At 53.0% G+C, this 13,057-nt stretch overlaps 6 protein-coding genes across 6 annotated transcripts; 3 read left to right on the forward strand and 3 right to left on the reverse strand.

Annotated features, from left to right (window-relative positions):
- Positions 1 to 189: 189 nt before the first annotated feature.
- Z517_08358 (uncharacterized protein) lies at positions 190 to 2,559 on the reverse strand (the record flags this gene model as incomplete). Its single annotated transcript, XM_013426874.1, has 1 exon — positions 190 to 2,559. The coding sequence occupies one exon, from the start codon at positions 2,557 to 2,559 to the stop codon at positions 190 to 192; it is 2,370 nt and encodes a 789-aa protein (XP_013282328.1).
- A 304-nt stretch (positions 2,560 to 2,863) lies between these two features.
- Z517_08359 (uncharacterized protein) lies at positions 2,864 to 3,328 on the forward strand (the record flags this gene model as incomplete). Its single annotated transcript, XM_013426875.1, has 1 exon — positions 2,864 to 3,328. One exon carries the CDS (start codon positions 2,864 to 2,866, stop codon positions 3,326 to 3,328), a length of 465 nt encoding a protein of 154 aa, XP_013282329.1.
- Positions 3,329 to 3,520: 192 nt separating this feature from the next.
- On the reverse strand, positions 3,521 to 4,320 carry Z517_08360 (uncharacterized protein; the record flags this gene model as incomplete). The annotated part of the gene is made up of 2 exons (XM_013426876.1): positions 3,521 to 4,124; positions 4,175 to 4,320. 2 exons carry the CDS (start codon positions 4,318 to 4,320, stop codon positions 3,521 to 3,523), a joined length of 750 nt encoding a protein of 249 aa, XP_013282330.1.
- A 400-nt stretch (positions 4,321 to 4,720) lies between these two features.
- Z517_08361 (uncharacterized protein) lies at positions 4,721 to 7,723 on the forward strand (the record flags this gene model as incomplete). The annotated part of the gene is made up of 1 exon (XM_013426877.1): positions 4,721 to 7,723. The coding sequence occupies one exon, from the start codon at positions 4,721 to 4,723 to the stop codon at positions 7,721 to 7,723; it is 3,003 nt and encodes a 1,000-aa protein (XP_013282331.1).
- Positions 7,724 to 8,357: 634 nt separating this feature from the next.
- On the forward strand, positions 8,358 to 10,665 carry Z517_08362 (imidazoleglycerol phosphate synthase, cyclase subunit; the record flags this gene model as incomplete). The annotated part of the gene is made up of 3 exons (XM_013426878.1): positions 8,358 to 8,480; positions 8,845 to 10,386; positions 10,579 to 10,665. 3 exons carry the CDS (start codon positions 8,358 to 8,360, stop codon positions 10,663 to 10,665), a joined length of 1,752 nt encoding a protein of 583 aa, XP_013282332.1.
- Positions 10,666 to 11,597: 932 nt separating this feature from the next.
- On the reverse strand, positions 11,598 to 12,543 carry Z517_08363 (uncharacterized protein; the record flags this gene model as incomplete). The annotated part of the gene is made up of 2 exons (XM_013426879.1): positions 11,598 to 11,743; positions 11,808 to 12,543. 2 exons carry the CDS (start codon positions 12,541 to 12,543, stop codon positions 11,598 to 11,600), a joined length of 882 nt encoding a protein of 293 aa, XP_013282333.1.
- Between the last annotated feature and the right edge of the window lie 514 nt (positions 12,544 to 13,057).

Raw genomic sequence — 13,057 nt, forward strand, 5'->3', positions numbered from 1 at the left:
AAAAAGCAATGGCCGTGACCAGATATCATAGAATAGAGGGACAGTAACTTTCCAGACGCTGATATCCACATCATGAGACACAGGTCGTTAGCCAGACATACAAGCGGTACTCTGACAAGCTATGTACATCCGTACATACGTATGCACATCGTGTAGATCTATCTATCCATCCGCATCTCAACTCATGCGTTAGGAAACCCAGAGTCGACAGGTCCCGTCGCCCCCAGCGCTCACGAGCCACGGCTGCTGGGGATGCCAGTCCAGGTCGAGCACACCCAGGCCTCCCGTGATCTTGTGCCCGCGCAACACCTTCAAGGGGACGATCTGGGCGTTGCTCATCATGTCGCTGGTGACTTGACCGTGGAAGACCTGGATGCTGCCGTCGTCGCTGCCGTCCGCGAAGAGTGGGAAGCGGTTCGTCGCGGGGTGGAAGCGCACGGTGCGGATGGCCTTTTCATGGAAACGAAGAGTCTTGTATGGTCGGGGCGAGAGATCCAGGTCCATCCACAGCAGCCGCCTGTCGTATGACCCGACGATCAGGTTGTCCGAGCCGGCGGTGGACGAACTTGTCGGGTGGATGTCGAAACTGCTGATCCAGCGAGCGCCAGGTTGGATGATCTTCAGCAACGTCTGCTTGGACAGGTCGTACGCTCGAATGACACGTTGATTTGCGACAAACAGGATAGGCTTGGTCGGGTGGAAGTGTGCCGCTTGAGGAGTACCACCTCCCTTGAGCCTCTTTCGGAAAGGCAGTTGGGTTTGATGTTTTGAAATGGTGTGGATGGCAATGGCTTGTGATGCTGGAACGCTGCTTGCGGGACAGATTGTGACAAAGTGGTTGCCGCCAGAATGGAATGATAGCGTCTTCGCCGTATGTCCCAGGTGAATGACCAGAGCCACCCTCTGATCCCGCTGGAAGGAGGTCGGTCGACTCCACTTGACACTTGTGGATTTAGATGTAGTATTTTCGGACGCCGCGTATCCCCATCCTGCGTCCAGGACCGCTTGCGCAGCGTCGACTTCTGGGCTAAAGTCTGTGCCCAGTCGAGGGTTGCAGAGATAGATGTTTTCGCCGGCGCAGGCAGCTAATATAGGTGTATCTTTTCCGGGTCGCCACCGAACGACATTGACTGCAGCATCCGAGACCAATTTTGCAGACCAGATTTCTCGTGGAGGCATCAAAGTCCAGACCCTGGCAGTGCCGTCATCACCACCAGTAGCTAGGTATATTCCGGAAGGATCAATGGCCAAAGACCTTACACGACCTTTATGGCCATGAAACCGGCCGGCCTCGTGTGTGGGGAATGGTCTGAGTTCATCCGGATTTGGTAACTTGGGCAAGAGTGAATCAGGGTCAATGTTGAGCTTTGTTCGGCGTACTCGAGGTGCAAGATATAAATCCAGACATCGCTCGAATTTCTCTTTGATGAATCGCTCATAACCTGGCACCTTGCGTAACGAGGCATGATCCGTGGGCAAGTAGTCTTTCTCTCGATCTTCTTCGTCGGCCTTTTCCCAGGCTTCTTTCTCCTTTTTGTCTGGAAGGTATTCTGGTGGTGGGTGGTAGCTTTCATCAAACCCCGGAGGAGGCAGTTTCGGGGCGGGCATATGCATGGCATGGTCTGCCCTGGGTTGTTCGTCGGCCCAGATATCATACTTTTGTATTTCATCCTCCTCCTCCTCTTCATCTTGAGGCGGCTTGTATGGCAGAATTCGACCTTCTCGGATTGCGCGAACAAGCTTCATGACTCGTTTTGCTTCGTGTTTGGACGGCACAAATCGCCTCTTGGGTTCTGGAGCGGAACTCAGAGGCATTATCTCGGTTTTACTGGTGAACCATTCGACTGTGGGCTCGTATGGGTCGTATCCGTCAGCGGCGACCTCATTCATCTGTACCTTCTTGAGCAGCTCCAGTTCTTCTCGGGTGAGTTCCAAAGGTTTCCCAGTGGCAGGGTCTGTAAGGCCAGTCCATCCTTTGGGAACCTCAATGCTATCAAGTAGCGCGTCCAGGGCTTCTCCTCTGGCTGGCCTCATGATCTTCTTCCCGTTTATGTTGTAGCCGATATGAGGATAAGAGTCATAGAATGAGAGTGGAATATTCCCAATCGTGTTAGCTTCGTTGTCTGGGACTGAATAATCCGAATCATCGCCGGGGTCTATCTCGGGATAGATATATCTGTCGTTCCCGTTCGCATCTTTCACGACTTCGTAGTTCGGTACTTCATCAAGTGTGCCCGGGTCCTTCTCTTCAGAAGTAGAAGCCACATCCCGGATGCCAATGTCCACCTCTGTAATGTCTTCTGTCTGTCCTTTCTTTTTGGGCTTAAGTAGCTCTTCATCATCTTCTTGGGGTGACTCTTCAGTTCCTATGGACAACCCATCGCTCTCGTCTTCGGCGCCACTGCTCGTGCTCGAGTAGTCTTCGTCACTGCCACTGGCAGATTCTTCGTCCGCGAGAGTTCCATCCAGTTGTGCAAAATCGAATTCGTCTCCAGACACCACAGCTGCATCCTCGTCAACATCTCTTGTTACGGCCTTCCGCTTCTTGGATTCGGCCATGGTGCTGTGTCGGTGCTCAATACTGTGGCTGCCAGACGTTTGGAGAGCCAAAAAATTTCGAGGTTGCGGCGAGTGTCAATTTGTGGAGAAGCAACAGTAACTTTTTCTGCCGGCCCCAACCAAAAGGCGGTGTGCGGCGAAATTCCTCGCCTGCGCCTAGGAGTTTTCAATCCATATTTTGTGGACAGCCCTTCTTTTCATTGCACCACAAGCGTTTTCCCTTTCCTCTAACTTTGCGTTGTATCACAAGACTATAGAACCAACAGTTGAATATTTGCTTTCTATCTTACTCTAATTGTCCCAGATGGGTTCAGTCAAGACACCTCTGGAGAGCGTCCAAGCATGTTGGGCACGCGTCTCCCAGAATTCCCCTGTCTACCAGTTCTTCTTTTCGGACATCGAACTCGTCAGTGCCACGGATGGCTCCATGGTCGCTCGGCTTCCAGTCTCAGCGACTCTACTCAATTCCAAAGGTGGTCTGCATGGCTCAGTCTCCGCAACCATTGTTGATTGGGCAGGGGGCATGGCCATTGCCAGTACAGGCCTAGAAAAGACTGGATTGAGCACCGATATCCATGTTTCCTACGTCTCAACCGCAAAGCTGGGCGATGTTCTGACCATCGAGGGCAATGTCAGCAAGGTGGGAAGAAACATGGGCTTCACCACTGTGACCATATACAAAGGTGAAGGGACGAATAAAAGCGTGGTGGCTCAGGGTACCCATACAAAATACATTCTGCGAGATCGGGAGCAGACCAAGGACTCCTGACTCGACAAGATATCATCCACCCGGCGTCTTCTTTGCATCAAGCAGCGACACTCCTCCATTCTGCTATGATTCACTCGGACGTCGCAGAACAAATATACCACGCCTATTGCTTTAGATCTCTCTCGACCTTTGACGCATGCGGGTCCATACGAGAATTATGGCGTGTGACAAACCAAGTCAAATTGAAACAAGTCAAGGATTCAGTCGGTCCTCCTTCAGCCATTCTGTCCACACGCCTTTGAGCTCTCGTGCCAATGCGGCGGGTGTTCGCCCTTCACTGTCGATCAGAGTCCTAATGTCTGGCTCACCCTTCCTGTCTTCGGGGCGTAGTCCTAAGCCTTCCATGGCTTGGAGAACAACTGAGGGGAATTTGGCCCAGTCGAGTTGAGACCCGAGAGCCAGCAGTAACCATGCCACCTCTTGTTGATTATATCGGATGGCGACGTGTAAACCCGAGCCCTCGATGCCCTCGAACGTGCCCCGATATCGCAATATATCACCTGTCTTCATGTCGTCTTGTTCATCGTCTTCGTCGGAGTCCTTTATCATGTGAATAATGGCATCGATGTCGCCTTCCCGGCAGAATTCCAAATAAGCATGTCCTTTCCGCTCTTCAGGATATGCGCGCAGGTAGGCTTCTTCTGTGGCTGCAGGAAGGATATCATAACGCTCTTGAACACCGCCCTCGTTTCGGAGAGTAACCAATACCTGTTGCGACCCATCGGAAGAAAGAAGGGATATGTTTTTGGCGCAGTTCGGACATTCTGTGAGGGTGTAGGACTCTAGAAAACATTCCCTGACAAGATGAGTGAGCCACCGTAATCTGAGACTTCGCAACACACATACCAATGGTAATGGCAGCCACAGGACAATTCCACGTCGTCGGGCACACTTTGTATTTGGGCAGCCGCTTTGCTATCTTCAACATCGCTATCCGGCTCAACTTCGAGGAGCAGAGGCTCATGGCAGCTTGAGCAAAGTCGATCGGACATGGCGCAGGCTGTGTTTGCTGGTTGCTGGAAGTGCTAAGAATTATAGATATTAACGGTCGATAGAAAATAGCACCAAAGATTCATGGCTTTTTTTTGAACAACTTCTTGTGCAGCCGTCGAATCAACAATTCTCATTTGCGGCAGAAACTTTTTAGATGGGGCGACAGGGGTCCGTATATCTGATTATCCGCGCCATGCGGAGGCTTGAACCATGCAGGGTTCGTACGCCCCTTTCTTTCCTCCTGGGCCTTAACACGCGCTCCGAAAGGCCGGCTTATGCGGGTTCAACGGTGTCCTTTGAATTGCCCTGCTACATAAGCTGGCACCTGAACAACACGTCGAGGAACGCCTTTGTCTGCGCTGGTGGACTCGAATGCGATGACTATGAGAGAAAGCGGCCATGGATGAAACACCTCATCCTCTCGAAACGCCTCAAGGCGATCGTGTTCATCTCGAACTATCCACGGTCCCCGAACAGGAATCACAATCAAATCCTACAACCGCCCCGCTACCGCTACCGTCGAAAGCGCTGACGACATCTGCGGTGCTCGATGCTACACTCAAGTTCTTTGCGAATGCGAGCAATGAAACTCTGGGGGCCTGCGCGGTAGGCCTCTGCGCCTCTACATACCTGGTCTTAGGGAGAGTTGGTCTAGTCCTAATTGGCGCAGTTGGCGGCGTTGTCCTTCATGCCACCTGGGAAAATCAGTATGGGGGGAAAGCGGACGGTGACAATCAAGAGATCAACAAGAGGAGGAAAGAGCTGGGTATTGAAGTAGCGCAGAGAGTGCTGGACTGGCGAGACAAGAGACAGAAGCCCGAGAACGAAGAGGACGATAGTCCCGGCGACTCCAAAGTCGATCTGAAGACGCTGGATTACTCTGATTTTGAGCCTGAAACAAGAGTCGCTCTCACCCAGCTGACCGATGCTGTTATAAGAGACTACGTCGAATGGTGGTATAGTCCGCTTCTTCCCAGAGACCAGTCTTTTCCCGCGAGGTGCAGACAGACCTTTAGCAGCTTCGTCGTCTCCTTCTCCAACCATCTTTCGCGCAAACGGACTGCCGATCCGGTCCTCGATTTCTTTGCCAATTCGACTTCCATCATTATTGTCTTCCTGAACGAGCTCTCCACCGCCCTCAAGGCGTCGTCTAATCAGGATGCAGAGACTGCCGTGACAACCTACCTACAATTCCAGCCGGACAGCAATTTGGCCAATGTTCTCAGCAGGGAGCAGCAAGAACGCAAGCTCAACCTCGTGGCGGACGATATCCTACAGAACTTTCTCGAGCCGAAGTCGTATAATTGTCCTCCAGTCAAAACCTTCCTTCGAGAAGTTCTAGCAGGACTGGTGCTAGAGACTACCGTGGATATGTGCTCGAAACCGGAGTTTATCAATGGCTGGATTGTTTCCTTGTTGCAGGACGGTGAGCCCGAACTCATGAATGCTATCGATGCTGGCGTTGAAGACATGAATGAAGCTATGTCGCACGCGAAGGAGAATGTTGATAACGGCAAAGTCCACGATCGTCGGATGAGTAGGGCTGAAGAAGCAATGCAAGAGGCCATGCGGGAAGCTCAGAGACTGAACGAGATGATCGCTGAGGACGAAGCCAGGCGAAAACGCGGACTGGGCGCAAGCGAACCCGAAGAAACCAGTTCGGTAGCCACCAATGATGTTGGAATGGCAACACCAAGCTCCTCAGGTAGTGATCGGAATCGACAAGGAGAACAGTCTTTGGACACATCCTTAGTCTTCGACAACGACGGCAATGCCTATGAGTCCTCAACTCCGAGTCCCAGCAAAGAACAAGAATCCTTCACCAGCTTCGATCAGCTCGCAGAAACAGTACCAAACGTGCTACCACCTGTGTCGACCGCCCCGGCGCCCGTCGAAACCATGATGGCGGTTCCCTTGACACTGCACAACGCTTCAATTACGATTCTTGACCTTGGCGACATGAATGAACGAGCCGTGTTCCGCCAGAGACCGAACAATGAGTATTTGCTGCAAATAGAACCTGCATCGCATCGCTACCCCGGTTGGATGGTGTCTCGCAAGTACCCAGAGTTCGAACCCCTTCACCAGACGTTAACCACAATTGCTCGCATCTCAGGCGTGCCAGAATTTGGGCAAAAGTATCCCAACCTGCCCGCTTGGAAAGGCCAGACGAGTGCGACACTGTCTCAAAGCTTGGAGGCCTATCTGAGATTTGTTGTCAAATATGAGCCATTGGCCGAGACGGAAGCTATGAAGAAATTCCTCGACAAAGAGACTGGTCTCCAAAAGGCACCTGCACAGAGCAAGAATGTTCTGGTACAGGGAGGTGCTGCCTTGGAAAATGTTGGCAAGAACTTCATCAATGTTTTGGGACAGGGCGGCAAGAATATCGCTGGTGGCGGCAAGGCGGTGCTAGGAGGTGTACAAGGTGTCTTTGGAGCCGTGGCAACCGGAGTCGGCGGCGCACCCAAGCGGCTGATCACAGCAAGGCCTACACCGACAAGAAACCATACAGGACAGTCCTCCATCTCAGTTTCACGATTGAGCCAGGACCTGCCGCGACAAAGCACCGATAGCGTTGAAGCCAAGCCACCCCCATTGCCCGCGAGACCCAACGCTGGCGTCGCGGTTCAGGAGGAAAATGCTCAATCGCCGATCGGCTTGATTGAATCGGGGCGTCAATCAGAAGAAATCCTGTCAATGCCACCACCACCAAGTGTCATGTCGGACGACTACCAACCGATCACGCTCCCTAAACCAGAGACGCCGCCACGACCTCGTCAAGACACCATTACGGCCATTCCATCAACTCCTGCTGAGTCATTGAAACGGGCAGACTCTAGCTCTGCACTCTCCACGAACAATGTGCCAGCACAGATATCGTCGCGACGAGCGAAGAAGGATATTCCAATCTCGGAGGAAGAAACGCGCATCCTGATAGAACTCTTCTTCGCTATCCTCACGGAGCTCTACTCTCTCTCGGGTGCGTGGTCTATCCGGTTGTCCCTCCTGGGGGCAGCGAAGACGTTCCTCCTCCGTCCAAACAACCCCCAGCTCGAGTCCATACGTATGCTACTTCAGGAAAGTGTGCTCGACGCCAATTTCTCCGACAAGGGAGTGGCGACCCATATCAATACTCTGCGATACAACACTCTCCCAACTACGGAAGAGAGGTCCACTTGGCCCAAAGAGTTGACTGCTGAAGAGAAGGAGAAGCTACGGGTGAAAGCAAGGAAACTGCTTGTTGAGAGAGGTATGCCACAGGCTTTGACCAGTGTGATGGGCACCGCTGCCAGTGGAGAAGCGCTGGGGAAAGTGTTCGACTGCTTGCAAATGGAAAATGTGGCTAGAGGGTTGATCTTTGCGCTCTTGTTGCAGGCTATCAGGGCTACAACGCAGTAGATGAGATCCACTAGGCTCAGGCGCAATGAGAGACACGACCAAAAATGTGATACCAACATGTTTGTACAATATGACAATGGAAACTGAGTTGTTTGGATGGAGCTGGACTGGTGTTTTCTTCGCAGGAGTAGTTTTTGACTCTTTGGTGGCCGGCGAGACAACAGTCATGATATAGCGCTGGAGAAACGATGCATGACACGACTGAAGTAATTGTCTAATGCTCTGGTTATACAATGTCAGATGACAGTAAATGGCTCGATGTATTACACTTCACTTGGAGGTGATTGAGGCCGTTCAGACAATTTTTTTTCTCTTCGTCGTCGTCTGCAGCAGCCAATGAAAATGCGTGACTCACTTCCAAATTTGGCCGACGATTTTTATTCATTTTCCAACTCAACCTCAACTTGTCATTGACTAATTCACATCCCACTCTGAACTCCGATGACAAGCCCCTGAAAAAGACGACGTCGAGTTACTTTAGCTGAAACAGGCAACGAGATGGATCTACCTTGAACGACAACCATCCAAACACTGCTTCCCGCACTGAGCCTGTCTGCCTCTTACCAAAACCCCGACTCGGGTTCCATTCTAGTCTATCCATTCGGGAGACCGGACTCCCCGGTCTATAGGGACGATGCCTAAAGTCCACCTGCTCGACTACGTCGCGGGCAACATTCGCTCGTTGGTGAACGCCATTGAAAAGTGCGGATGGGAAGTTGAATGGATCCGGAGTCCTCAGGACGTTGAAAAGGCAGATGTAAGTGTTTGCAATCTCCAGTCGCGTGACTCTTGCTCTGTCGTTGTCGCTTTGCAGTACAGGTGCAGGCCTTGCTTTATCCGACCTGCAGATATTGTGTTCTTCTGGCAATGTTGTACATCTTTGGCAAAGGAGTCACTCCTTCGGGGCCGGACGTGGAGGTGCCAGTGCTGGCTGAAGTCCAGATATCCAAGACTCTTCGTGTTGGAGGCTGTTGGCTGAACTCAGGACTCGGCGTTGCTATATGATCCGCTTCCTGGTTCCGGCGGACTGACTTCTGCCTCTCGTCTCATTTGCCTTCTCACCTGTACTCAATGTACCTCATACTGGCTGAGTCTGACCTTCCTCCCACTTCTCCAAACAGAAAATCATCCTTCCAGGTGTTGGCCACTTTGGTCATTGCCTAACCTCTCTATCCAAAGCAGGCTATCTCCCCGCCATTCAAGCCCACATATCCAGCGGCAAGCCTTTCTTCGGCATCTGTGTGGGTCTTCAAGCGCTGTTCACCGGCTCAGAAGAGGCACCCAATGTCTCGGGTCTCAATATCATTCCTACATCACTCAAACGCTTCTCAGCCGACAACGCAGACGGCTCAAAGAAGTCTGTGCCTTGTATAGGCTGGAACGATGCCTCGACGTTGCACCCTGACCTAGATCCCACCCACTCGACCGCGCCAGGGAAAGGAAGAAGTTTTTACGGTCTTAACCAAGGAAGTAAGTACTACTATGTGCATAGCTACTTCGCACCCTATGTTCCCGGTGAGCTCGAGGCGAGTGGATGGGTCGTCGCCACGGCCACCTACGGCGACGAGACGTATGTGGGGGCTATCGGGAAGGGGAACGTGTTTGCGACGCAATTCCACCCCGAGAAATCTGGCGCGGCTGGTCTGAGAGTGATCAAAGCCTTTCTTGAGGGCAACACCTGGTCGGATCCAGTCATTGCATCCATACCCGGAACCAACTCGACCGCAAATGGAGCGCCTTCACCTCCGGCAGGGAGGTCTGATGGAGGCAAAAACGGTCTGACCCGACGTATCATCGCCTGTCTGGATGTCCGCACCAACGACCAGGGCGACCTCGTCGTGACCAAGGGCGACCAGTACGACGTGCGGGAAAAATCCGACACGTCGACCACGGGGCCGGGACAAGTCCGCAACCTAGGCAAGCCGGTCGACATGGCGCGTCGCTACTACGAGCAGGGGGCCGACGAAATCACCTTTCTCAACATCACGAGTTTCCGGGACTGCCCGATCACGGACCTGCCGATGCTGGAGATTCTGCGGCGGACGAGCGAGACCGTCTTCGTGCCGCTCACGATCGGCGGCGGGATCCGAGACATGACGGACCCCGTCACGGGCCAGAACGTGTCGGCGCTCGACGTCGCGAAACTGTACTTTGCCTCGGGCGCCGACAAGGTGTCGATCGGGTCCGACGCCGTGCTGGCAGCTGAGGAGTACCACTCCGGCGGCCGCCTCACGGGGAAAACATCCATCGAGACCATCTCGGCGGCGTACGGCGCGCAAGCCGTCGTCGTGAGCGTCGACCCGAAACGCGTCTTGGTCTCCTCCCCGTCCGAGACGACCCACCACACCGTGCGCACGGCCTTCCCGGACGCCGACGGCCGCGAGTACGTCTGGTACGCGTGCACGATCAAGGGCGGGCGCGAGACGCGCGACCTCGACGTCGTCCAGCTGTGCACGGCCGTCCAGGCCCTCGGGGCCGGCGAGATCCTGCTCAACGCCATCGACCGCGACGGCAGTAACCGCGGCTACGACCTCGAGCTGATCGACATGGTCAAGGCCGCCGTCGGCGTGCCTGTCATCGCGTCCTCGGGCGCCGGCGTCCCCGCCCACTTCGAGGAGGTCTTTCGCAAGACCAACGTGGACGCAGCACTGGGTGCTGGCATGGTGAGTTTTCTCCCTGCTTCTTTTTCTCTATCATCATAGTCATCACTCACCACTCCCTTGCCCGCTTCTGTGTCGCCTTGTTCCTAGCCACTGTCCCCTTTCTCTGCGTCTGCAACCCACCCTTTTAAATTCGAATTGGAGATATCCGCTTACTGACCTTCAAACCCGCCCTGCCCTTCCCGCGCCACACAGTTCCATCGCGGCGAATACACCGTCGCCCAAGTCAAAGAACATCTCGGCCAGACGGGCCTTCTGGTTCGACCGTTTGAGAAGTTTTGAGACAGACAGACCGATCGGCGGCACGGCCTCGCTCGCTCGCTCCCCTGCTCCCCTGCTCCCTTGCCGTGCAAGCCGACATGGGTTTTTCACCACCATAGATATCTAGCAACTAGATGGAACTTGGATTGTCCTTGTGCTTGGTATTATGACGACTAGAGATGCCGGCGAGAAGAGGGAAAAGGGACATGAAAGTTGTGCATAAACAAGTGGGAAGAAATAGATTTCATTTGCATATCTCGTCTACTGCTTTGCTCGCCTCGTATGCCATGCCGTATTATAGAACGCCTCTGCTATGCAATTCAGCGTGGAAAGGAATCGACGCAACAGAATTGATGATGCTTGGATAGTGGCCGTGACGCTGTCGTTAATCGCAGCAACATCCGCCGGGGTATGTCGTTGGACCTGCCAGAAACCATTGAATAGCATGCTCGTGTGCCCTCTTGGTCTGGGTCTCTTGATCCTGGCACTTGAACCGCTCCTTTCTCTCGCCGCACGGAGAAGGGCTTTCAGTGACCCAGTAGCAAGTACCCCACATGATCAAATTCTAGCTCAGTCGTCCGTAGACCGTGTAGTGATGTCCTGGATCGTTCCCTGCTTATACCGCAAATCACGAACAAGGCCTTCTTCCCACGACAGCCTAAGTTCGTAGTGCAGAACTAGTTGCTTGTCGCTCGACTTCTTTGTGTAATAGTCGTGTGTCAATGGGAAACCACCACTCATAAGAGGTATAGCCCAAAAGAAGATCCGGGGGTTAGGATGAAGAATTGTAGCGGCTGGCGTTCATAGGACGCGAAGTGTTGAACCCTCCAAGCCTAATGTGAGACGGACGGGACCGGCTTCTCGAATATCTCTACCGCCTTTCCGTAACAGTCTGATATCGACATTTCGATATTCAGCTTCGTCATAAGTTGCCGAGCCCTGATGTTTCGCGTTCACGAGTCCTTCTTGTTCTGTACGGATCGTGATTGGGAATCTTTACCCATGGCTATGATGGCATTGAGCATCTTTTCACGAGTATCTTGTGTGAGTTTATCAACGTCCACGGCCGTGAGGCCATTTGTAGGAATAGGATCAAGAACTGTACAATGTGTTAGTGCGAGTCCGTAGTTCATGCACAATTTCCAGTCGAGCATTTAACCAACCTTTGACTCGGATTGTTCCAGCATTGAACCTCTTAGCCTTGGGGCTCAACACACTGCTATAGTTCTCTGCCACGATCGGGACAATAGGTACACCACCCTGCACAGCTAGATGGAATGCCCCCTTCTTGAATGGGAGCAGCATCGGCTCCACCGAGTAACTTCTCGTTCCCTCGGGAAATATGACAACGCTCTGTCTCTTCTCCCGCATGGTCCTGGCAGCACCCTCAAAAGCCTTCAAGGCTGCACTTCTGTCCACCCGATCAATGAAAACAGTGCCCGAGAGCGTCATGAACCAGCCTAGGAAGGGGACGTTGCGGAGTGACTTCTTGGCCGTGACAGAACAGTATTTTGGCCATATCCAGCCTAGTAGCAGTACATCAAGCTCTGTTTGGTGGTTGAGGATGAAGACGGCGGGGCGGGTGTTGTTTAGGATCTCGTAGCCGTCGTCCAAGATGTCGAATTTCACCCCCACTGTGTAGGTGCAGAGATTCTTAAACGCTTTGGCTGTCGTCCATTGTGCATATGCGAAATGTAGACCAAAGACTCGGAGGACAGCAGAGGAAATTGTGCCATACGCTGCGCAGGCTATGAGGCTCAGGTAGGCGGCCATGGTGCGCGCGACGAAGCCGAGGATTTTGGGAGGCTTCGGAAGATAGGTATAGAGAGCGAAGCAGGATAACATGGTGACGAAGTAGAGGCCTAGAAAATAGAGAATGTAGCGAAGGAGGAAGAACATTTTGGTGGAGGGTTGGTATCGATCGGGCGGGTCGGCGAGGAAGCAGGACCTAGCTATGTATCTTGAAGGTGAGGAGCCACCAAGGGCTGCTTCTTCGACGACTAGGGTAATGATAGAATCGTAGGTGGTCTCGAGGTCAGCGACATGAGGGTTACAAGATCAGAACCTTCAGTGTCATCTCTAGTAAATGGTCACAAGGTATGAATTTCTTCTCAAAGTTGGAGAATAGGACGGGATGGTATGGGATGGTGCTCTCAATATTCGACCCCACACCCACAACTTTGGTCCCTCAGCAATTTTTTTGGTGGCCTCTCAACAGCGGGCAGCTGCGTCATATCAGATCGGTCTAGTGGGCGACACGTGACTACGACGCGTTCAAGGTACAAGGCTGGCAAGGCTTACCATGGTCACGTGGATTGGTGTTTCTCAGAGACATCCGACGCGATGGAGGCGGCGCGCTGAGGGAGCCTAGCTTGCATTTCCCCCCTCCAATGTCAAATCGCGACTCACCTAT

This window comes from Fonsecaea pedrosoi, assembly GCF_000835455.1.
Source record: "Fonsecaea pedrosoi CBS 271.37 unplaced genomic scaffold supercont1.5, whole genome shotgun sequence".
Classification (NCBI taxonomy): Eukaryota; Fungi; Ascomycota; class Eurotiomycetes; order Chaetothyriales; family Herpotrichiellaceae; genus Fonsecaea; species Fonsecaea pedrosoi.